The 24,416-nt window shown below is 46.9% G+C and overlaps 2 protein-coding genes across 10 annotated transcripts in view; both read right to left on the bottom strand.

The window, feature by feature from the left end:
- RUSC2 (RUN and SH3 domain containing 2) overlaps positions 1-8,083 on the bottom strand; it is a 52,743-nt gene extending 44,660 nt beyond the window's left edge. For 4 of the 7 annotated variants that reach the window (XM_068667733.1, XM_068667729.1, XM_068667740.1 and 1 more), the window contains exon 1: positions 1,328-1,670. The gene's annotated coding sequence lies outside the window, so the exon portion shown is untranslated. Of the gene's footprint in view, positions 1-1,327; positions 1,671-8,023 lie in introns of those variants that run through there. The other 3 variants (XM_068667734.1, XM_068667730.1, XM_068667739.1) reach the window with 3 other exon arrangements.
- A 578-nt stretch (positions 8,084-8,661) lies between these two features.
- LOC137848549 (phospholipid-transporting ATPase ID-like) overlaps positions 8,662-24,416 on the bottom strand; it is a 79,582-nt gene continuing 63,827 nt past the window's right edge. For all 3 annotated transcript variants that reach the window (XM_068667741.1, XM_068667743.1, XM_068667744.1), the window contains exons 19-28: positions 23,933-24,044; positions 22,715-22,820; positions 21,757-21,904; positions 19,410-19,593; positions 17,800-18,023; positions 17,149-17,232; positions 16,135-16,380; positions 15,172-15,310; positions 13,207-13,337; positions 8,662-11,389 (exon numbers count right to left, since the gene is read on the bottom strand). In XM_068667741.1, coding sequence (XP_068523842.1) covers positions 11,168-11,389; positions 13,207-13,337; positions 15,172-15,310; positions 16,135-16,380; positions 17,149-17,232; positions 17,800-18,023; positions 19,410-19,593; positions 21,757-21,904; positions 22,715-22,820; positions 23,933-24,044 — 1,596 coding nt within the window. In that variant the 3' untranslated portion in view covers positions 8,662-11,167. The remainder of the gene's footprint in view (positions 11,390-13,206; positions 13,338-15,171; positions 15,311-16,134; positions 16,381-17,148; positions 17,233-17,799; positions 18,024-19,409; positions 19,594-21,756; positions 21,905-22,714; positions 22,821-23,932; positions 24,045-24,416) is intronic.

The following is a 24,416-nucleotide window of genomic DNA, read 5'->3' as shown; positions in this document are numbered from 1 at the left end:
CACCCACTAAAAGACCTCAGCAAGAGGCTGAGCAGGAACTGTTTCAGGGTGCATACCACAGCGGGCACGGCCTATTTTCAGTATGCCTGATGCCAGACAGGCACACAGCTCACATCAGGGACCTCTGGGAGCCACCAGTGACAAAGAACAGGGAGCCCGCAGAGTTCGGTAGCAACTGATGGGTATGCTGCAGAGGCTGGGGAGATCTCCTCTGAAAAAAATACCATCTAGCCTCAAAAGAAAAAGGTTGAAAACAGCTAACTTAGGTCAATCACACTGGTGAATACTGTTAACCTAGCTATAAGGAGCTAGGTTATAAGGACCTATTGATGAGAGCAGCCTGGCTGCATCACCTGCTGTTTCCTGTCCCCAGAAAACAGGGGAAGGACAGTTGTTGAGGTTAAAACTCCTTGCTCCGCACCTGCTGATAGCCCTTCCCCAGGCTACAGTGAGCAAGGTGCTTTGTGCTTTTCCCCTTCACCACTGCACATCCCAGCTATGTTTGGGATGGGATGCTCTCCCAGCTCTGGGATGCTCTTGCACAAAAATAAAGGGAAAACTTCACGATGTAACAACAGTAAATCTGGTGCCAGGTGCCAATCCCCAGCCTGACAGAAACAAACTGAAGACAGGACTGGGTCTCCAAGGACCTGTTCATCAATAGGGGCTCCACAGAGAGGCTGCCTCTCCAAACATGATGAGCCTTCATGATTTATTCCTGCACAGTGACAGACTGGTTCACTGCTAAGCAAGACAACACCAAAGCCATGTCTTCAACCAAGTGGCTTATGCAGCCAAATTGGTCTCCGCCAGGGAATGGCTAACCTCTGGATAGTCCCAAACAGTATTAAAACCATTCACAACAGCCCAGGCTCAAATAAAGCAGCTGAGAGTGTTTAGATCAAAGCTGCAGTAAGGCTTACAGCATCGGCAGCAACTGCAGTCCTGCCGAGGCACAAGTGAGAGCCCTGCAGCACCCACAGCCTGCCACGAGCACTGACCTCGGCTGGGAAACACTGGCTGCAAGCTCTCCCCTTTGCCTTCAGGAAGGTGATACCCACAGAAGATGGGGTTTAGGCATCTGCACAGCCTGGCCTCATTTTGCCTTGGAAGCTGCTCCTCCCTACAAGCACTGCTCCACCTCGGTCTGACCTGCTGCCCACGGTCCCTGGAGGAATCCAGGCAGTACCAGAGAGGACAGGCACGGTCAGCATCGCTTCGTGGGAGTTTACTTTCCCAGCTCTAGCTGTGTAAGACCTCAAGCAGACCACCACCCCGTCCCGTGCCTCAGTTTCCCCGCCTGTGAAAGAAGCACCATAACACTTACCAAGCTCCTGCAGCTGTTGTGAAGTTAAGTTCATCACAGGACGCTTGCAGCCTGGAAATAGTTACAAGCATTCTGCAAAGCTCATTTTCCACCCCTAAAGCAGGCTCCTTGTGGCTTTCCCAGGCGCATGCGCTTCCTTCGCCCTCACCAAGACATGTAGGCAGCAAAGATCCCCATCGGCCCCAAAAGCAGGAGCTGGGGTGCCTCTCCCAGCTGTGCCCAGGCCATCTGCCAGGCAGGAATGCAGAATATCAGCTGAGGGCTGGAGAAGAGCTGTCAAGGCAGCGGAAGGGCTGGGGCTGCACCATGCTGGAATTCCAGCAACGCGCAAGCACCCGCCCGCCCGCCCCAGGAACGACTCCTCCCTGCCCCAGACCGGGCTGAATCACTGGAAATACCAAAACAATGATGAGGTCACGTTCCCCAAGCAAGGAACCAGAGCCAGATATAGAGGCAGGGAGAAGCATGCTAAAAAGGGACTCGATGTACAGGCTGGAGGCTCTGGCAGACAGGCACCCCAGGCATTTGTCTCGTTTAAAAACAGCTTGAGGCTGCCAAGAGGCTTTTTTTTTTTTTTCTCTCTCTCTCTGCGGGGAGCAGGGAGCTGGGCAACGCTACAGGGGCTTTAAACTCTTTATGTGGCCCACTGAAAGAGGCACAAACGTTGGAGTGCATAGATTTGCATTCAGCTCTTTACAAGAATTAGGCAGAAGTAAAATTGTGACTCAGTTCCACGTCCAGCATCCCCCAAATCTCCATCTTGCTGTGATGCCAAACTCAGGCTTCAGCAGCTAAGAATCCACCTGCAACAAGCTGAACAGCAGACGAAAATTGCATGACCATTGCTGTCTGGTTGCTTTTTCTACAGCCTCAGCCAGCTTCCACAGAAACAAAACATTGGTTTGGTAAGTTTTCAGTGGGGTGAGCAGCAAAATAACAGCAGCTCCTGCTAGTGCTCCTAAAAGGAGCATCTCAGGCATTCTGCCATCAGCAAGGCAGTGCATTTCCAGCCCTTCCCAGTTCTCAGTGGAGGGAGGCTGGAGATATTTACTACTGAGATGGTGGAGGAAATTATGACACAGAACATGGAAAAGATGGAGGAGTTCACAAGCCTGCTCTTTGCCCTTTCTGTAGGGCTGGATATTTAGATGGATAACACAAACACCCAGCACTATATGAAGAAGAGGCTGGAAGAGTCCAGATTTTGTTCCATCAGGACATAAATCGGATCCTAACCAGAAGCCCATGGGAGCAGAAATAGGAGCCATCACCTCGCTCCTCTCCTGGCTGGGCAGCAGTGGCTGGCTAAGCTGGCGTGCTCTCTGCAATAGCCACAGCCCTGCCTGGCACACTGCTGTGCCTGCACCAGTCTCTTCCATCTGCAAGTGCTTTCAGATTTGCTAAAAAAAAAAAAAAGAAAGATATTAGAAAATTTGCAGTGTGAGGTCCCTCCCCCAGGAGGAGGAAGGGAGGGAAGGAACCAAGGCTGGGACTCAGCAGTCACAGTAAATGATGCAGTATCATACCCCTGCTTGGACATAACTCGTTGTGGCATCCTCTGGGAGAAGCATTGCTCCAGGGTCTCGGCTTGGCTGAGACACGAGCATTACCAAATCCATCCCAGCTCCTTCCAGGGCAAAAGCACTGCTGTGCTACAGGGCAAACTGAGACCTATGTGGTTCCCCAATGCGAAGGCTGCGGGTGTTGCTGCCACCACCTCCTCTAGCCAAAGGCACCACCAGGACTCCCACCACCCCAGCCAGAAATCGCTCCTCCGCCTCTGCCTTCCCTGCAGAGCAGTGACAGAGGAAAGGAGTGACAGGAAAAGGCACAGACAGGCGTTGCCCTTCCTCTGATAGACTGGAGACCACGGTGGAGCGGGGCAGACTGGCTCCCAGCCTGACAGAGGGAGCCAGCAGAGGACTGCAGCAGGTGGCACGTCACCAGGAAGGTATTTCTAACAGCCTGTGCTGCCCCATCTCACTGGGATCCCCCACCATGGCCTGATGCAGGGAGCTCTGGAGCTTTGCATGGTACTGCTCTGATGCTAACTGCTGGTTCATGCTCTGCTCCGACCCTCCCAGCCCCTCACCCCATCGCAGACACCTGACGGACACACCACAGGCTTTGCCAGGCAGAAACTCAAAGCCGTGTGTGTGGCAGCACAACCGTGGCAGCAGTAGGATGGCCACGCTCCGCATCCCAGCACACCAAATCCGTGCTCACACGCAGCCATCTGAACCTTTTTTTTTTTTTTTTTGCCCTGGCACTTGTGGGGGACCCAGGTGTGGTTTGAACCAGCCACCGTGACACCAGCCAACACGAAGTTCTGCTTGCAAAGGACACCAGTGAGTCACCCATGAGATAAACTACCATGGTGCTTGTGCGGTTTTTTTAAGCAGAAAATTCTGAAATCTCAAAGCAGTTGTTTTAGCAGACAGGCTGACGGCAACCTAAGGCAGTGTCCTCCAAAAACAGCCTTTACAGCCTGGCCCAGGCAGAGATAGTGGTGTCAGCAGAGCATTTGTGAGGGTTATCCATGGCACGAGATGGTTCAGATGGGTCCTGAGGAGGACACACGCTGCCCTCCCTGGCTCCACTGAGCGTTCAGTAGAAGAGCAGAGCCCAGCACAAGGTGTAAGGGCTGTGAAGATGCTCAATACATACCAACCCCGGACACGAGATATGGAAACCAATATTCCCAGTCCAGGCAAGCGCACGCAAGAATGGGAAGATGGGGAGAAACTGTGGGCTTTGGATGAGCAGCAGCTATCACAAGCAAAACCCCAACTAGGCTTCTTGCTCCAAAATCAGAGGAACAGAGACCTATACTCAGGAAACACCTTTGCAAGTGTCCTTTGGTGAAGAACTGGGAATTATGTGTTCAGCAGAAGGCAGGTTGCATGAGGCCAAGCAGAGGTGGGGGAAGCAGCCTCCCTGAACATCTGGGAGGGACAGAGCAAGCAGAAAAAACTCCTCCCAGCCAAGCGTCCCCTGAAGTGCTCCAAGTCGAGCTGGCAAACCCACAGGATCTGCTGCCTGGCCCAGCTTCAGCAGAGCTAACCACAGGAAATAACATCAGGCAGCTACATCTACACGCAATAACTTAATTTCATTGATTCCACAGAGATATCCTTGCCACAGCAGCTTGATGGAGCGGGGAAAGGATGGAGGAAGCACCCCCCCTAGTCTCCAGCCCTGCAAAATTTTGTCTGCGATCCCAGCAGAGAGAGAGAAAGGAGATTTTAGCAAAGCCCTGTGAGCGGGCTGGGTTATGACATCGTGCAGCTCACTTGAAAAGAGAGCAGACGTACTGCTCCCTGCACACCTGCTCTGCCAGCCCACTCGATCTGCAGCACAACCCAGCCACTGCAGAGCAAGAAACACACGGAGCCAGGCACCCTGAGCAGCCAAAGGTGTCAGACAGCATCTGCTGCCCCAGCAGAAACCGAACCAGAAGCAGAACTGCAGGCGCTGGCAGCCACAAACCAGGCTCGCACCTTTTGAATATTAAATGTTCCCTTAACCACAGCCTGCAGGTTGCCGAGGACTCAATAGCCAGCAGGTTAAGGCAGCCTCTAGGTGTTGCCAAGCCCAAAGGATGCAAAACCACCGCTCAGTGAAAGGCCGGCAGGCAGGGACCTGGCCCAGCAGCCTCTCTGAAGCACATCAGCTGGGAGACTGTCAGACTCCGCTTCTTAAACATGAGGCTACAAATTAGTTTTCTAAATACAGACCTGCACTCTGCATGGAATGAACGGCCTGGCAGGGGGTAGCACTCTGCTCAAGCTGACACAAAGGCTTGGGTTTAAGATTCAGGGCAGCTACTGTCTCCCCGAGTCACCTTGCTCTGCTCGCTCCTGGGCCCTGCGCCTGCGGAACAAGGCGGCGCTGGTCCTCCCCGCCTCGCAGGAGAGACACAAGGCTCAAAGATCCCAGGACCTCTGTTGCAAATCCCAAAGCTAAGGGAGACAAACAGGGGTTTATGAAAGAAGCCAGGCTTCTTTTATTAAGTGCCTAATACAATGTGGAAGCAGGATGCAGGCTTGTGGCCCTCCCCATTGGCCTTCCCTTGGGACACAGCACAGGGATCAGACAGACATCTGCAGTGCTCTGCATGGTGTGGCCGGGGGTGACAGCACCTCCAGGTCTGCCCCAGTGTGGCATGCAGGTCGGGGACCACCTGCCCTCGCAGTGCAGACCTCCAGCCCTGCAGCACTGCCCTCCTGGGGGCACAGACAGCTGTCCCCGAAGCCCAAACCGACAGAGGCCTTGCCACGAGGCAGCAGTAGGAAGGTTTGTTTTCCTAATTCAGAGGAAGCCTGGCCCCGCTCTGATTTCCCGCAGCATCTCGTGGTGCTGCGAGGGCGTGGAAGAGGCAGGGTCCTTTTATAGCCCCGGGGTCTGGCAGAGGGCTCAGCTCTGCACAGAAAGGCTCGGTGCAGCAGCTCCATCGGGGGGACGAGAACCACTTCCCTTCACACTGGGAGCCACAGGAGAGGATGCTCCTTCACAGCGCCAGCCAGAGAGAAAAAAACATCCTCTACTTCTGGGCGAATTATAAAATGTAGGACAGCAGCAGGAGAGCTCTGGGAAAAATGAACGGCAGCTGAGCTGCAGCTACAGCCAGCGGTGTTCTTGGATCAAGCCTGGTCAGAACGGCTCTGTGCCCTTCTTCTGAGCCCTATACCACAGCCACGTCAGGAACCCAGTCCAGAGCACTGAAACCTGCTCCTGGGCAGGGGTCTGAGGCCAGGAATTTGCCTTTACTAGGAGGAATGACAGCTCCCTCACCCCAGCATGTTCACAGTGGCCAAAACATCATCAGGTGCAGATAAAGCCCTTACCAGGCTCACGGAGAAACCCCCGAGGACATCAGTTTAAAGCATGCACAGATTTACGCTATGATGACTGCAGCTCCTGCCCACGTTATCAGACGTGAGGCAGCAAGAGACAAGAAGTGTTTATTTACCTAATACCTCGGCTTCTTCCAGGCAGTCAGGAACTCTGGGTGCTGGGTACCCTGGATGGATGGATGCACAGGAACGTGGCCTTACCAGGGACCTCTGTCCAAAGCACCCAGTCCTGAGCACCATGAGGCTGTTGTCCCAAATGGGCATCCCTCTGCCACTACATCCCAGGTTAAATCTCCCCACAGAGGCACCCACATGGACTGGAGCCAGTGTTCTTCCCTTTGCAATAAACAACATGCTTACAAAGTCAGAACATGAAGATTTATATCTGCTCAAAAAGTACGTGTTGAAGGAAAGGTGCATTTTCAAGCTTCATTCTCCCCATGTCGTGTGGTATTAGTTTGCCTGAGCAAGAGCTTCGCTGCAAGGACAGAGCTGGATAACTGTGCATATTGACAGCAAAGCTCAGAATAATAACCACTAACTGCCCGGGGGACTGCAGAGATGATGTGGACATAAGAAAAGCAAATGCAGGCTAGACAACGCAGTGAGCCATCAGCACAATTGTACAGGCACTGGTGACAGGAGCATCATACAAAACAAATCTGGTCATCCGCATTTAAAAATGATAAACTCAAACGAACAGGTGCATAAAGGGCCTGGGGGAAAGAGAAAACCTATCAAACAAGAAGAAACTTAAGAGCCTGGCTTGTTTAGCCTAGCCAAATGTAGGCAGAGAGCGTATAGGATTGCTCTCTAAATATATCACGGGAGACAAACAAAACTGCTGAAGCAAAAGGATAATGCTGGCACAACAACAAGAGAATAAATGTGCTGTGAACACATTTAGGCTGAAAATGAGAAGGGGAAAAAATCAAGCATCTGAAGAGGAAGCCTTCCTGCTTCCATCTGGCACAGCTGGTTTTTTAGGATGAGTTTTATCAGTGCTCTGAAGGGGTTACAGGACACAGCACCTCCGCCCAAAGGTACCCACAAGGTCCCTTATGTGCCCGGCTTTGTTCCCAGCTGGGAATTAGCGGGGGTCACTATTCAGAGGGGCTCCCTCCTTGTAACACTCCTTGCTGAGGATCACACCCACTAGAGATCTTGGTACCAGCACGTGGCGCTCCCTCGCCCTCCCGTGCCACAGGAGCTGCTTATGATTAATGACTTCCAGGCTACAGCTCGGTGCAAGAGCCTTGTGTGGATGCAGATGGAAGAGGTGAGAGCCGCCAGGAGCCCAGCAGGAGATACCTAAAGCCCCCTCCAGGTATTTCACTAATATTTCACTGCGATATTTCATCTCACATTCTGGGGGGGGGTGGAGGGGGAGAGGAGATGCTGTGCTGTGCCCCCCTTCCACCTCTGCTGCTGTATACAAGAAGTAACCGTATCGCTCACGGGTTGGCATCAAAGCATTGTCTTTCCTGACCCCAAAACCGTGGGGGCAGTGAGAATGCAGGTGCTACAGCAGAAGCCGTGCACAAACCTCTGTATTACAGAATAACGCAAAGAAAATAAATAAATAAATAAATAAATAAATAAATAAATAAATAAATAGAACAGGGATTTTTTTTTTTTTTTTTTTTTTTTTTTTTTTTTTTTTTTTGGGAGGAGGGATCTATCTCTCAAACAGAAGACGTCCAAAAAAAAAAAAAAAAAAAGACCAAACGGCCTTCCTCAAGCTCTCTTTTAACCATTACACAACATCTCGCATCCCCAACCCCCCGGGACCCCCCTATGTCCCCCCCAGGACCCCCCCCCGGTCCCCAGCCCCGCTCACCCAGCCGGTGCCGCTCCGCTGTTTGCAGCCGGGCGCCGAGGCGGGGCCTCGCTGCTGTCCGCCCCCCCCCGGCCCCCCCAGCCGTGACCGCCCCCGGGGCAGCTCCGGGGGGAGGCTCTAGTCCCGGAGATCCTCGCCCGAAAGCTTGGGTCTGCCGCGGGGTGAAGCAAGCGGCAGAAAGAGCCCCCCTCGCTTCCCCCCCCCCCCCACACCCCTGCGAGCGCTTTTAGCTGCTTTGGTTATTTGCAAGAGTGTAAAATTGCCAAAGTGTCCTGCTCGGAGAAAATCCGGCTGCAGAAGGTGATCGAATCTGGCCTGTGTGGCTGGCACTGGCAGCAGAAGATCAGAAAATCGTCCACGATGAGACCTCTGGTAACAGCAGCCTTGCAGGATAGCAGAGAAGTGCAGCTCCAGCACGACCACCGCCCGCAGGGCTTTTCCTAGGGTCTTGCTGCTCTGAGCTGTCCCCTGCAGCTTCCTTGCTTTCCTGATGGTTCCCCGAGCCAGGATACCACATTAAAAGCACTGTTATCTCAGATCCATCCTCCCACAGCCCACCCCGCCACCTTAGGACACCCAGGGACAACCTACGTGTATGGTTATAAACACCTCTGATCAATTAGCAGGTAGGCAACAAATCGATCATCCCAATATTCTCTTTTTATTAAAAAAAAAATATTTTATAAAATCAGGAGTGATGTAGGACAAACATCACTGCCGGCTGATATGTCTCAAATGTCGATCTGGTCAAAACCACCGAAATAGTTGTAGCTGGAGCAAGTTCCCCGACAGACCCATCAGCCCCTGCATGTCCTCTGCAGCCTTTGCAAATCCCCTTTAGCCAGAAGGTGCTTTGTATGTAAACCTTGTGACAGGAGTGACACAGTCTCAGAGTTTCCTCGCCCTCAACCAAAGCTCTGCCTCTGCTGCTCAGCATTAAAAGCTGCTGCATGACGTGCTGGGAACAGCTTTGACAGGGCCCTCAGTCCACACGCCAGGCTGGGTGTTGCAGGGTTGTCTGCTTACCTGCACACACTGTCCTCGCTCTCCTTTTTCCTCTAGCACTGGAGATGCTGACTGTGAAAGGCATCATCCTAACCAGAAAGCCACCATTGCCTCTGCAAAGGGAAAGGTGAAGCACCAACTATCACAGCAGTTTCCTCAGGCTCTCACTTTATTTAGGTATCCCCTTGCAGGGAAGATCACTGGATTAGAATTTGCTCCTTCCGTAGTCAAGCAGCTCCTGCCTGATGAAGTCTGGATCCAGTCCCAGCTCTAGTTTGCACTGCCTATGCTGAAATTTAATACTGCAGTTTGCAAGGAGCCTCCCAGAGCAGCAGGTGCAACAGACTGCTTTTTTTTTTTTCTTTTCTTTTTTTTTTTTTTTTTTCAGAGTTAAACACAGGGAGATGAAACCTTCTATTAGGGCTTAAACAATTTCATACTGTATCTGCCGAAACTGGGACCACAGGCAGCAAGGTGTTGTATGCAGACCTGATGACGTGGGGACATTGCTGGCCTCTTGCCATCATAGACTGCCTCCACTGATAGCTCAGAGACTCAAGGCTGAGAGCTCCCACTAAATACCAGATGGTTAGTGTGCAAAAATTCTAATTCCATACTAGGGAAGAGTCTAAATTTGTATAAAGGAGATGAGAAAATATAACAGCCAAACCTGCTTAGTCCTCTGCACAAAAAAAAAAAAAATAATAATAAATATATCCCCATTTAGACAGCTCAGCAGTGCTGAGGGACGGATCCCCATGCTTCCACACTGGCCTTCCACCCAGTAACCCTGCTGGTTATTGGTACTGGTGTTACAAACCCCTGAGCAAATCCCAGCATCTAGAGATCACCACCAATTCACCAGGTCCCTCTGCTGGCAGTCAGATTGATAGGATTTGGTGGAGCCAGCCTTCTGCTCTCTGCAACGTGTGATTGATGAATGAACCTTTCCTGCACAAAATACCAGCCAGCACAGAGAAAACTCAGCAGAGGCCCCTGAGCCCTCACTAATATCCTCTGAAACTTGACCACAGCAGGCAGCAGAGTGGGTGAGAGGACAACCAGGTCACGCTTCATCCGTGACTCACGGCAGCAGCGGAGTAAAGGGCAGGACAACCCATGCCAGCGGTGAAATAGCATCTTAGCCTCTGATATTTCTTGCATGATTTCCACCCAGTCACACACTGCATGTGCCTCAGTCTGTTATGGTGGGAAGTTCACCTGGTGCTGGAGGCTCACATGAGCCCTAGCCATGATACGGGCTTCTCCGTGCTGGGTTTTAAGGCTTGATCTATATGGGTGCCTGAACTTCTTTTGCCCTTCTATTTTAAGTCTGAATGAAATGGCTAGTGCCCAGCTACAAAACCTGAGATGGCTGTGAGGACAAAGGTCTTTTACAACAAGAGCAGATTTGCATTGCAGACAAGACGAGGCAAAGTGATGAATGCTGAGTCCTTGTCCCTTGACCAGCTAGGAATGTCTCTGAGCTTGCACTCCTGGCTGCAGATGCAGGAAGAGGGTGGTTTGGGGGCACTGGCCTCCTTTTGAGAAACAGAATTAACCGTTTGGTTGGAAGGAGGTTACTTCAACCTCATCCCTTCCATAGTGCTTCTGTACAAAATAGTTAAAAGGCTACAGAATTACATGTATTACAGAGACAGTTGATTTGGGGGTTGTGTGGCTGGACCTAAGGCACACCTGGGGTCAATACTGTTTTACCCCAGTAATAAGGCCCAGCGTGGATTCATGACAGACCCAAAGGCACATGATTGAGAAGGACATTGCCAATTCAGCCTTTTCCTCAGCCTGGACGTCACTTTGCTCTGAGGTATGTAAGGGGAGATAAAAGTAGCGTTACAAACAAACTCAGGGAGCCTCCCACAGCATAACCAGGGAGGCCCTCTGAGATACCACATGGTGTCTTTGCTTCCCCCTGCCCCTCCTTCCCCAGGAGCAGGACATGTCTTTGGAAGAGGAGCTGAATCCAGAGAGCGCATGTGGGAGAAAGGAAAGGCCCAAGCCCTTGCTTTGGTAGCCCAGAGGGCAGAGCTCTGGGTAGCCACGGGCTGGGTGCTTTGCGGGGAGCACAGCCTCCTCTCCCAACAGCCCTTTTTGGTTCGGTTTGTTTGGTTTGGGTTCTTACAGTCCCTTGTGTTTATGCTTGTCACTATTGGGTGAAAATGTTCCCGTTGTGGCAAAAGGTGATTTTGGCCGCATGTTTCTCCCAGACATGATGAGGGCCCCGAAACCGTGCTGGTGGGAGAAGGCATAGCCGGAGCGGCGCGTGCTGGTCCGACGCAGGCGTCTCTTGGGTGAGGGCGGAGGCGGCCTCTTTTTGGCTTCTTTGATCTTGAGTAGGACCTGACATCAGAAAATAAGATGGAACAAATGCATCATCATTCAGAAGCACAGCAAAAGAGGAGCGAAGAAAGGGGGAAAAACGCAGGGGTTCAATGCCAACAAATGATTGACAAAGCAGGAGGATGGCAGGATGGGTTGCAGAGCAGAAACTGAACACACAGCACAGGGTGGCAGCCTGGTAAAAGGAAAAACAAATCTCATTCTGAAAGGCGTTGCTGGGAGTGTCGTCTGTAAGACATGGGTGGGGATGATTTCAGCATATTGTTCCTTACAGCCCTGTGAGGCCTCGGTTGGGGTATTGCTGCAGCTTTTTTAAACGCTTCAGTCAAGTAATCCAAAATGTGAAAGTCATCACAACAATAGCCAAAAGTCCAGAAAACAAGATTTATAAGGAAATGTCAAAGCGTTGGCTTACTTAATCCAGAAAACAGACTACTACAGGGGATCTCTAATATATAATCTTTTTTATGATGAGAATGATGATCAATAGACCCTCATATCTCTTGGCAGAAGGGAGAAATATGATGCAATTTATTTGCAGGTAGGAGGCTCTCTGTTCCCACATGGCCACCAAGATCTTCTGCTGACAGGCATCTATTCAGAACTGGGCTATCAGAGGCAGGAGGACAACGCTGAGTGGCTCCGGATAATCCCATCTCTGTCCATTGTGCCTGCGACAATGCTGTAGGTACTTGGCTGTCTAAGTGTCAAGCCTGTATTTAAGTTCCTTTTATACTGCCACCAGGGGATCTTGATACAGTAGGAAACCCAAACAACCCTCTCCTGTGACAGTTCATTTCCCAGAGGAAGGAAAAAAAAATAATTGATTTTGCACTAGAGGTGCTCACCCAAAATATAAAAGATGGCAATCTGGGCCACAGCTATGACAAGCTTCTACTCAGCTGAAGAGTAAATTCAGCCCATTTTTGCACATCTGAATTTCCTCTGTGTCCTGAGGACTTTTCTACCTAGAGATCTTCTCTAGCACCCACCTACCCCTCTGCAAGGGCCAAACATTCCCCTTCACTCCTTCTCCAACAGCCCTGGAGCACCTGGGGAGCTCTGCAGACATCCAAAGGATGACCAAGGCGACCTCTGAGGAGCACACCCTTGAGGCTCTGCTCAGAGACACTCATGCCTCGCAGCTAAGTGCAGGAAGAGGAAGGAAGCACGAGGTGGCAGCAGCATTTAGGAGATGCTCGTGTTTGAGGGGAAGCCTGGGGAGCTGTGGCGATGCTGATCTTGTGCAGGGGGTCATTCCCTGTAGTGAGTGGCGCTCTCTGCCCAGTCCATCTCTCCCAGCCTCTCCTTGCCCTATTGGCCTCACCCTTAAATTCTGGGGCATGTGAGGGCAGCTGGTTTCAGAGGGGGCAAATAACCACTGGCTACAAATGAAGTGAATTCTGAAGTAAAAAAAACAAATTAAAATAAACAGCAAACATGACTGCCTGGGTGGAGGGCAAAGGGCTGCGTTCTGCCAGGCTAAAAATTGTGCGTCAGGACTGAAATATACTGCTCCTTTGCCACCAAGCCTCACCACTTAAACCCCGCACCTAAAAATAGTGCTGCTTCCTTGCTCCAGTGCAACCCAATCCACATCTAAATAATCTCTGCCTTGCTCCCAGCTGCAGATGGCTTGAGCTGTGCCAAAACCCAAATTCAGTCCTCCTCCTCAAGGGACTGGAACCCAGATGGACGGCAGCACTTGCACCTGCAGGAACATACACTCTGAGCAACGCCAGGCCCTTGCTGTATGGCTCCGCAGTAAGCCTAGCTGGTAGTAAGAGGGCTTCTGGTTTACTGAAATATTTCCTTACTTTGTCACTGGCAGTTGGCCTTAGCTGAGCTTTCAGGAATCGAAAGCCGACCACAGGCAGCACACAGAGGGCGATGCTGAGGAAGATTGCTAGCCACACGTTGGGTTGGCTGAGGGTGTTTCGAGCTGTACCTGAAAAACAAACACACAATTGAAAACGTAGGAGTAGTGCCTCTCACCATCATTCTTTTTAACATCATAATTCAATCACTGTGACTCCAAAGTACTTGGCAAATGGACCAAAATATAAAGTAGACACCTTCTCCAACAGTGACATCAACGTGCTGCAGAGAGGACAGCAATATCATTACCACTGTCTGAGACAGGAATGCAATGTTCAGACTCAACTGCAGCCACTCAGAGAGACAAGATGTCAGACTGTGTGCTTTATCTCTTTACAAAGAGTCAAATCATTCCAAAAGACTGATGTAAACATTCAAGAGACCTTCTGCGGTAGTCCAGCCCCTTTCACCTTCTGGCAGGATGTCACTGACCAAGGAAGAATACTTTTTTTTACTCTCCTGCAGCATTTCCTAAAGCCCACGGACTCTGCCCAGTAGCTGATGGGATCACAGCCCTTTATGAGAGCAGTGTGCATTGCTCTGCACATGCACAGGCAGTGTGGCCTGAAGGGTGTGTGCAGAGCATCTGCCATGTGGTGGCGTGATACTGCCATGTTCTTTGAAACCAAAGTGCTGGCTTCTGGCTCCTCCAAAAACTGAAGGAATGTCGGATAGAGCAAACAGTCTGCAAAACCCTCATTATGGGGTTTAATGATGCTGTTGGCAGTAAAGTTGCTGAGTGTTTTCTTTTCACTTGGCCAAATTCTGCTGTATTACAACTCCACTGAAATTAAAGTAAACAAGTTGACTGAGTCTAGACTAGAAACAGTTCCCTTAGACATGGCTTCAGACTGAGATCTTATTAAGTAGTACTCAGCATTATGGCTAATTTGACCTCGGTAGTGCCAACAGAGCAGCAGATAGAGATATCCCTAGCAAGTGAGCTACCAGCTGTCTTTGGAAACAGAGCAGCCACTCTGCCTTCTCTCACTCGGCACTTTTAATACTAAAAGCCATCTTACAGTGGATATGACCATCTGCTTGGAAAATACATTGCAACAACGGATGGCAACATTGCAACCTCAGGTATTCCTAAAATGGCCAAGCACCTTGATATTGCAGTAAAAATGGGCAGAGCAGGTCTTGGCTTTCAATTCATCCAGAAATAAAAGAATTGATTAATACACCAATCCAAGACTTGAAACAAAAAGCTTCAGGATTTCGGGAGTAGAGTCTCATAACAATGCTACATCAATATTGGGTATGGATGCACAGAGCTATTAAAAACATTTAAATTACTTTGCTAAGCTTGCATCTACCTCCTGGTCAAAGTCTCAAGACAGTCTGCACAGGTGTAGAAACCTCATATGCAGTACTCCAAAGAGCTGGTCATCCCTCTTATTTCCTTTTTCTTGGACATTTGTCATTTAACTTGGATGAAGGCTCACCGTAGCCACATGTAATTTTCTCATGTTTAAATGGATGTTGTATTTCTGTGCCCTCCTATACTATACCAACATGTCAACTTATTTACAGAAGAGCACACATCCTTCTGCAAATAAAATGCTTCCAGATATCTGTAAGAACTGAACATCTGGAAACACTGTAAAAGTGTAGCAGAAAATGTTCCAGCCAGCTCAGCAAATTTATTTAAAGCATCAGCCCTCTGGCTGTGTATGAGTGCATTCTTATGCGAGGAAGCGAACATGGCACATGTTCACATGGATGGATAGGATTCAAAATAAGCATTCCCATCAGCCTTCGGAAATACCCTGGCATATCTTGTAGAAAAGGTAATCGATATATTCTGTAGCATGTTATCACCTTCAGAGAAGCAGTGACACATACTAGAAATACTTGACAGAGTTAAGCCAAGTGCAATCCAGTTTTGTCCAAGAGCTTACCAACAAAAGGAAACGAGGCTGTGAAGATCAGGTACATGCCGTCACTGTACATAGTGAAGGTGATAGCAAAGTAAACAGAGAGGCTCCCCCAGATGAAGAACTGGTTCACAACAGTCCAGTACGAGGTGTCCAAGCCAATCTGAAAAAGAGAGCCATGCAGAAGTTGTCAGTGCCTTAAATATTTAGCAGATTTATTTTGAACACCACCAGAGATCTTGTCCTTCACTTTGTACCACTGCCACCAAGAGTGGCATTCATTCAAGACTCAAGAAATACCAACCCACAGATCATAGGATGCTGGAAGAGCATTTCAGGCAAGAATTACTACATTTGCCCTCTTCTTGCCCTCTTCTCAAGGATTCATTCACGGCTAGTACTGGAGACAGGATACTCTCATCAGTGGAGCCATGCTTGTGTTCCCACCCCAAGCTGTGATCTTGGGTTGAAAGTTAGGAGAAATAGTATACAAGACCTAAGAGAGCAGAAACTGTTAGCTAGGGAAGTGTAATCAATTTGCTTTTGTTTTGAGAAATGTCACCCATCCTGTCAGTATCATCTGAAATTTGTAGCTCTCTACAAGTCTTAGCTATTTCTTCCAGAATGGGGTCTCACCATGATGAAGGCCCTATAAGTAACTGCCTGATAGCAGATAGACACTCCTATACTTCAAACCGATCCCATAAAACTGGAAGGAGTCCTTTTCTACTCCTAGCCTTAACTATTTTGTCTGCTGTGACATGAAGCTTCCCAAGGCAAGGACTGTCTTCCTGTGACCATGATCTTTCAGAACAGACAAATCTGCTGTTCTGTTGAACCAAGGAGAATAATCTGGTGTCAAGACTTATTTTTACAGAAATTCAAGATGCAGCAGTAAACACAATGCTATCAGAATCAGTGTCTCTCCAGATGCTGCCTTCATAAAACAGTAACTGATTCCTAAAAACTTTACCAAGGATGCCTTACCTGTACAGACACCACAATCAGTAAGCAGGTCTGGGCCATCAGAGCAAAGGACTGGTAGTCAGCAATGGCTTTCCCATCACTTCTCATTGTATTGTACATGGCCCCATAGGGGATAAAGAACAGAATGAGGGAACTGTAGATCCCTTGCAACATGCACTTGACAAACACTATTTTGTTAAAATAGAGGTTTTGCTGGCCAGGTACATATAGCTGAGGAAACAGCAAGCTCCAACGATCATCCACATCCTGAAAGCAGAGAAGAGATAATCAGATTTGCTGGCACCCACCCAACAGAGCACACAAGACCACTTAAGGCTGTCATGTCCTTGTGATGTGCATTTCCATGAGAAAAGGCCTTGCACACAATTCATTCAGTTGTGCTGACTAGCATGCTGCATCCCAAGGTCACCTGGACACATTTTCCATACTGAATTTCACCTTCCTTGTACTGAGAAATTTGACTAATGTAAGTGTTGCAAAAAAATGAAGGTATGTTTCACCTTAATCAGACTGCACGACCTATTCTCCTAAGAGTTTCCAGGAAGCTAAGGGATAGAAAATTCCTTTATTTCTGTATTTCTATTAAGGTTAAAATATGTAAATGAAATTACTGCAGGAAGACCTCCACTAGAAAAGCAGAACCTGGAACACCTGGCTGAGGAGATCTACAGAGTTCTGCATCATTTGCTATTCTGTGTGGTGATAAAAAAGGCACTTGTCTAGCTTCAGGAAAAGACCTGGTAAGATATGACTACCTCATGGGACTATTGCAATTCCAGCTTTTATTGTAGTCAACAGCCTAACCCCAAAATGTTACCATGCACTGAAACCCTCAGGCCAGATCAGGATAATATACAATCTCCTTCCTTATGTGTCCTTTTTTGTGTGCTCTCAGGTCTCACTGGCAAGAAACTATGTGAGGGGCTATCACAATAACTAGCCAAAAAGTCATCTGCTTTTGCTTCATGGAACCAGCTCAAAGAACCCAGAGACAAGCAGTGATTGAAACAGTACCTGATCAAAGAGGCTCATTCCTAGCACCGGGAGGGAGGTGTAAACCAAATTGTAAAGCGTAATGAACCACTCATCATAGACAGTCTAAAGAGAAAATACAGAGCATGGAGTTAGCAGAAGGCTTCTTTTTCCCTCTCTTCAAAAGAATACACAAATATAAAAGGAATATTTCTCCTCTGAGATCTTCAAAAGCTGCCTGGACATGGTCCTGGGCAACCTGCTGTAGATCGTCCTTGACCAGGGGGATTGGACCAAATGTTTTGCTTTTCTTACAAATCACTGAATCATGCAGGTGATCTGGGGTTAAACTGATTACTTTAAATAAGGCAGTCATGGGTCTTACAGAGATCTGACCAAACTGGTCAGGTTCTGAGTAATCTGCATCATTGTTTGATGTCTGTGGTCAGTTTGAACACATCCAAAAATCCCAGGAGGCACCTATGCTCTTTATAAGGCACCTAAACATCTTCAGGCATCTGTCCTTTACCAGCAGTACAATGTCTGCTTTATACTCTTACAATCTGAAGACATATCCGTGTGCCTTACAGTGACCTGGGGGGAAATGGCTTGGTTTATTTCCATTTAAAATATTTTCAGATACTTTGCTTGAAAATGTTAGACATAACCATAAGAAAACAGAAGCTGACCTACCTGTGCAGAGAAGCCAGAGAAGAATCCATACCAGAAATGCACTAACGTGAAAGCAAAATTCTTATAGAAGAAGTATTTGAGGAACTTGCACATGCGGATGTAGGACCAGCGGCCGTGGACTAAGAGCAGGCGCTGCAGGTAGCGGAACTGTGCGAACGAGAAGTCACTGGACAAGACTGCCTGCATCCCCTCCTGGCCACTGATACCAACCCCGATGTGGGCAGCTGCAACAAGAAGGTTATTGGCCATGTCAGTACAGTGTGGGTTTGGGTAATCCCACTACTTAAAAGAATTACCCTCATTGAGCCACTGTGTTAATTCCCTCCCAGCCTGCATTAAAAAAAAATAATCATCATATATAAAGATATTCAGGAAAAAAAATAATTGGGGGTGGGGGGTACTAATTCTTTCAGCAGCATTATGATTTTAGCTGTGATGATACATTTTCAATAAGTGGCTTGTATTATCTGAATGGAATGACACCACCCTCAGTGGCAATTCATACTTTCTTAATGTTTTCCAACAACACAAATCATTGCTGCTGTTAGAAATTAGAAGTATTTTTTCATATTGTTGTATGAACTGTATTCATATGCAAGCATATCCTTCCAACAACCTTAAAGCATCACTCCAGACAAGCAAAACCTTTAAGTTGTCAAACCCGTTATAGATTTCTCAGACACAGTGGAACAAGGCAGACTGTAGCCTTTTTACATTTCTTGGGCTTTATTAATTCAATCAAATAATTAGATAGAAGAGTCATGTCTCTTTTAGTAGCAACTTGGGTTTATTAAACATGGACATAAGTTTAATGTGACAGCTAATTATACAGCTTTAACTAATGAGGACAATCTTGATGGCTGAAGGTTGGTGAGATTCAGAGGTTTCCATGAAACAGTGAGTTGATAAAATCCCAAAGTCCCAACCCTCTTGTAGTGGTAGGGTTAGTTTCTAATTATCCTGTACATTTTAACTTGCTTTTCTTATCCTTTCTTCACTGTCTGCCTGACTTATCTCCCTTGAAGCTCCCTACTTAGCCTTTTCTTTCTTAATTAAATGGCTCCAGTTAATCAATTCTTGCAAATTAACACAAGGAAGATTAGCAATAGACCCTTCTGAATAATCTTAATTTAATTATACATAGTTAGGGGATCTCTTTCATAAAATCAGTGAAGTAATGCAGCATCAAATGATGCTCAGACATGAAGGGGCCTAGGGGCCTGTGTTTTACAGCACAAGGGAGATAACTGACAAAGGGCCTCGCCACATGGAAACATTAAAAAAAATCCTGGATCGTTATACAGGCTATTTACAAGTATGATGATTTCCTTTCTGCCTGGCAGTTAGGTCCCATCTAAAACAAGCTTTTCTGTTCTTTGTATTACCATTGTGATGATGGCCATGTAGACATACGGGGAAGACTTGTTGTCCCCCAGTGGGCTTTTGTTTATTCTGAATGTAAAAACCAAGAAACCTGGGACATGACCACTTGATGCCATGACAGGATCATACAGAGGCCCCTCAGAGATGCACTGCTGATGCCAAGCCAGTTAGCAAACACGACATCGAGTCAGCTTGCTGGGGCATGCCGTCTGCCAGACATTACTCACTTTTGATCATGCTAACGTCGTTGGCACCATCTCCAATGGCCAGGGTCACCGCTTTCTTGTACTTCTTCACCAGCTCCACCACCTGGGCCTTCTGCAGCGGAGTGACCCGGCAGCAGATCACCACTTTGCACATGCAGGCAGTTCGCACCAGTTCCAGCTCCAGGTTCTCTTCCAGCGCGTAGGCCTGGGAAGAAAGGACAAAGACAGTGCCTAGCAGTTTGTCACACACTGGCAGCAGCCTGTGGCCACCCAAAGAGGATGCAGTGGGAGGAAAATAAGAGCTGAGCTTGGTTTTGCCTCCAGCACAAGGAAGGTACGAGACGCCTGAAAGTTCTTCCAGGCCAGGCTGATGCAATATGTGTTTTTCTCATCAAAATGCCCATTGCACCTCACTGCTGTAAGTAACCCTGATACACCTACAAGTTTGGGCCTTTGAACCATCACACAGGAGCACAACAGCCATTCTGGCTGAAGCAGCAGAAGAGGGGGCACTGCATTCACACAGCTGCTACTGGGCCCAAGATAGCCCTGCCCATCTCCATGCCTTTGCTCATCCTTCCTGGTTTATTTTTTAAGCTCTGCCTGCCAAATCTGTGGTATAAATAGAACAGATTTCAATTTGGGACTACTTAAAGGAAAGAAAAATGCACATAGAACAGCTTTAGCTCAGGTAAGCATAAGAAAGCAAAACACAAAACCAGAGCAAATGCAACTTTGCTCTGAGTGCTGACCTTTAAATCAGTCAGCCACGTTATTTGTATTCAGGAAACATACAGCTAATTGGATGTCTGGTCACCTCTCCAGCTCTGCGTGAGAAGGAACAGTCTTATTTTCTTGTAGTTCTTTCAAATTTTGTGTTTTGGCTCCATTCTTTGTTTATGTCTCTTCTCAGTAGACATTCATGGAAGGAATCTACACAACTTTCTCTTCCTCAGAGCCATCACAGCAGGCTCACTGCCCTTTCAGTGTAAGGCAGACCATCCTTTGGCCTGATGTCTTTTTTTCTTAAAGCCAAAAGCTGTGAGTCACCAGTGCCTCTGCTTCCCTCCTATTAGTGGTGGGCAGGGAACAAGAGACCTTTCTTAGCTTGGTTTTAGGGCACATGCCAGTCACTGCAGCTAGGGACACAGCATCCTGACTGCACTGCACTAGCAAAATATCACCACATAGAAACTATATAAATCACCATACAGAAACTATATCACCATGTAGAAACTATATTAATAGTATAGCACGCAGATCAACTAGCTGTATGAAGATGCCATTGCAGATGCTGCTGTGCTCTGCTCTTTCCCTCTGTTTCAGCAAGACCACGTGTACACAGTTCCAGTATTCTCTAGGCTCAGAAACATAATGTTCTCAGTTTTCCCCCATGTTTTCCAGATCATACATGATCTTAGTTTTCTTTGTACTCTCTCTAGTTGGCCTATATTTTTCTCAAAATAAAGGGCCTGAGTAACTTGAATTATTTCAGCTAAGATTTTACTGATGCCAAATGGAGCAGGAGGATTTCTTCACATGTTTTACAAGTCTTAGGATACATTTCTATGTGTTCCGTTGGTTATGTGAAAGTGGAGGACGATGCATTTGTTCTCTCTGGAACTACATTTTCCATTTTTTCAACATATTTCTCCAATATTTCATAATTGTTTTCAAATCTAATTTTGAACTCTTTCTCTACCCTGCAGTTCCTCCCAGCCTGGTGTTATCTGCAGATTTAAGAAGCTTGCTCTCTTTGTAGGCAGTTAATTAAAACACTAAATATTGAATAGATGTGAGATTGCCCCCTGTAGACACCACTTAGCTGTTGTTTCAGATCTACAGTAGACCCTTATGAGCCATACTGCCAAACAGTCTTGCATTTGTCACATAAAAATTTCATCTAGGCCATATTACTTCAGTTTGCTTGGAACAACATCATGGGAGAGAGCATCAAACAATTTATTAGTCAAATTATATGATATACACTCTATCTGTTATCAGATATATTTAGTAGAATACGTTCTTGGCATACTCAAAATCCATGTTTGATGTTATCTTCTTGGGGCATTCACAGAGTGTCTCATTATTCTTCCAGTATATTTCTGTAAAGGATAATCTTTATTGCTCCTGTTCACTGAACATCAGGACCAGCTTTTCCCTTTTCCAGTCTTCTGAAACCTTGCCCATCATCTTTGATGTCTCAGATAACAACTAGAGCTAATCTTCAATCGGAGTGGGGGTAGGAGGGAGAGAGGAGCAGCCCTCTGTGGCTAAATTTTTAAAGCATTTTCAGACTTCCAACATATTCTAACCTATTAAGTTCCTAAGAAAATTGAGTCCCATCATGACTCTGAGCATTCCTTACCAGGCTGTGACCGTTGATGACCAGACCATACACCCCATTTGCTTGCTCATCAGGTAGGATCTTTGTTTTTTTGGAAGATTTTTCAAACTGAATGTTGATTTCATCACTGTCTAGAAAGGACTCTGGCTTCATCTTTTTCCTTGCATTCCTAAAAAAATAAAAATAAAAATATCCAGATAATAATTAAATTCTTGCAAAGATGTATGCTTTACTAATCAACTTTATGAAAATAGAAATTTTATGCTTCCCTTTGTTAACTTAGTTCAATTTTCCCTGTATCCCTACCACAACATGAATGATTTAGCTGCAGCTGTTTGTGCATATCAGCCACGTGCTTCTGAAACTCTAACAAGTGTTTGCTAAACTTGTGCTGCTACAGGTCAAAAAACTCATCAGAATGTCACAAAGGACAGTACCCCAAAGGCATCCCAATTTTCCATGCATGTTGTCTGACAACCACCTACTTCAACTGAAAAGGATGGAAAAACTTCCCAATTTTCCACCTATATCTAAGAACTTGTGTCTTCTGAGGACGCTGTGGAGGAAATTAGGTTTCCAGATAATGCTAGAAAAGGAACATATCCAAACAAAAAGTTGTAATGTGGATGAACAGTAGAGAAATACAATAGATCAAGTATGGCTTTGTGGCTCCAGATCATTTATCCAGTGCCAATTGATGTTGCTTGCACTGAGACTGCTGTCTCATTCGTTTATATAGATTTGGCCTCTTAGTGCAAGAAGTTTCAGAGTTAATCCACACAGGAGATTTCTACACTATGTCTAGCTGCTAGGTCTTCCAGGAAATCGGCTAGCCCTTATCTAGAGTCCCTGAAATGAGATACATCAGGTAAACATACAGAAAAAAAATAAAAAATAAAATAAAAAAGAAGAATAACAACATACTGCCCCATTCCACTGTAAGTGCAGAGTAATGAAGCTGTATATTTCAACCATTTACCTGAGTTCACTAAGTACATCATCAGACGTGCTGCCTTCAACAACGAAAACATCTGCCATGTCATCATTCAGCAAGTTGCAGGAGTAACCAATATTCATTGCCGTCTCTGAGAAAGATAAACCAAGAAGATGACACACCTTAGTACCCCAAACCCACCAACAGTCTCGGCGGACTTTTTACACCCGTGACAAAAGCTCACATTCTCACTCAAAACACCTTGCAGCCTTTCAGAGCCAGCAGTTTAATACAGATAGATGAGTCACCCTGATGGACGTAGCAGCAAATCTCCCCTAATCAGGCAGGCTTCATAAGGCAATGGAAAAAAATAATTCTACTAAAATAAAAAAGTTCAAAAGACCCTTCATTCTGCATACTTAGAGTTACCAAGATGTTTCATGTAGATTCAAAAAAAAAATAAATTCAGGATACTTAGCTTTCCTTCCCCTTCTCCCTCCAAAAAAAGCCTCAAATCACAGCTCTGAAGAGTATCAAGACATTTCATTTAGAATATTCTAGTGGGGTGGGGGTGGGGGGAAGGAAGTATTAAGGTATTTTATAAGCAAAACTATTTCATTCTTAACATGAAATAGAGACACTTCATTTTTTAAAAAAGTTCTGCTTGTTTTTTTTGTGTAAAATAATTTACAATTACTTTTCGTCCCCTGGAAACACCATTGTTCCAGGAAGCTTGCTATTTCTGAGAGAAAAAAAAAAACAAATCACTGGATTCTATTCACAGTTCTTTCCAACTTAATGCCTTTTCCAGAAGCTTATGTTTTCTCCATTTCCATTCTGGAATATGAATTCCAGGACCACATTGAAACAGAACTAAGATCAACGTTAGCATCAAAGTTCCTTGAAACTGGGACCAAATTTTTTCATGACTTCTTCACCAGGACAGTCAACTGTACTAAAGTGACATCTTTTTACAGCATAAGACAGAGGCTACAGGATCCTCATTGTCACCTCTCCAATGGCAAAGGATGCTATTGTCATACTGTTTCCAGCCTCAGGACAGGAATTAGGAACAGGCACCAGCTACAGTTACCTGGTCTAATTCCAGTTCACTGGAGCTTGTCTAGCTGGCAATGAAGCAAAGCCCTGTAAATTTATCATCTGTGCAGTTTTTCAAAGGAGAGACAATGACAACACAGGTCCTAGCAGAATCATCCCACCAGTGAAAGAGAAGGGAAACATCCAGAGCTGTAGCCCCTTTACCTTGCTTGTCTCCAGTGAGAACCCATATCTTAATGTGGGCTTTGGCAAGAGTCTCGATTGTCTGTGGGACCCCATCTTGTAATTTGTCCTCAATCGCTGTGGCACCTAGCAGCTTAACAGAAAAAAACACAGGGAGCTGGTGAGTATTCCCATTGTGAGTAAGGGAGAAAGCATTAGACCTCCATGTGGTTACTCAAGCAAGCACAAATGAAATCCAGGAATAAGGTTGCATTGACTTTCATTATCCCTCAGGAAATGTACCGGATGGAGTAGAGCCCTGATCCTACAAATGTTTTATTTTGTAATCCCCCAGACTCAGCTGGATCATGAACACGCCTGAAGTTAATTGCCACATGTTTGCACCCCTACAGGTCCATGTTCTTCCACGTCACCTCCACAGCAGATAGAGATTTAACACAGGGATGAAGACAGATGGGGATTCCTGTCTCCAAACTGCTGTTGGGAGACTAAATTCAAGGGCTGG

Source organism: Anas acuta, chromosome Z, assembly GCF_963932015.1.
Source record: "Anas acuta chromosome Z, bAnaAcu1.1, whole genome shotgun sequence".
NCBI lineage: Eukaryota > Metazoa > Chordata > Aves > Anseriformes > Anatidae > Anas > Anas acuta.
Note: the sequence above shows the minus strand (reverse complement) of the source record. Positions and strands in the feature narration are given on the sequence as shown.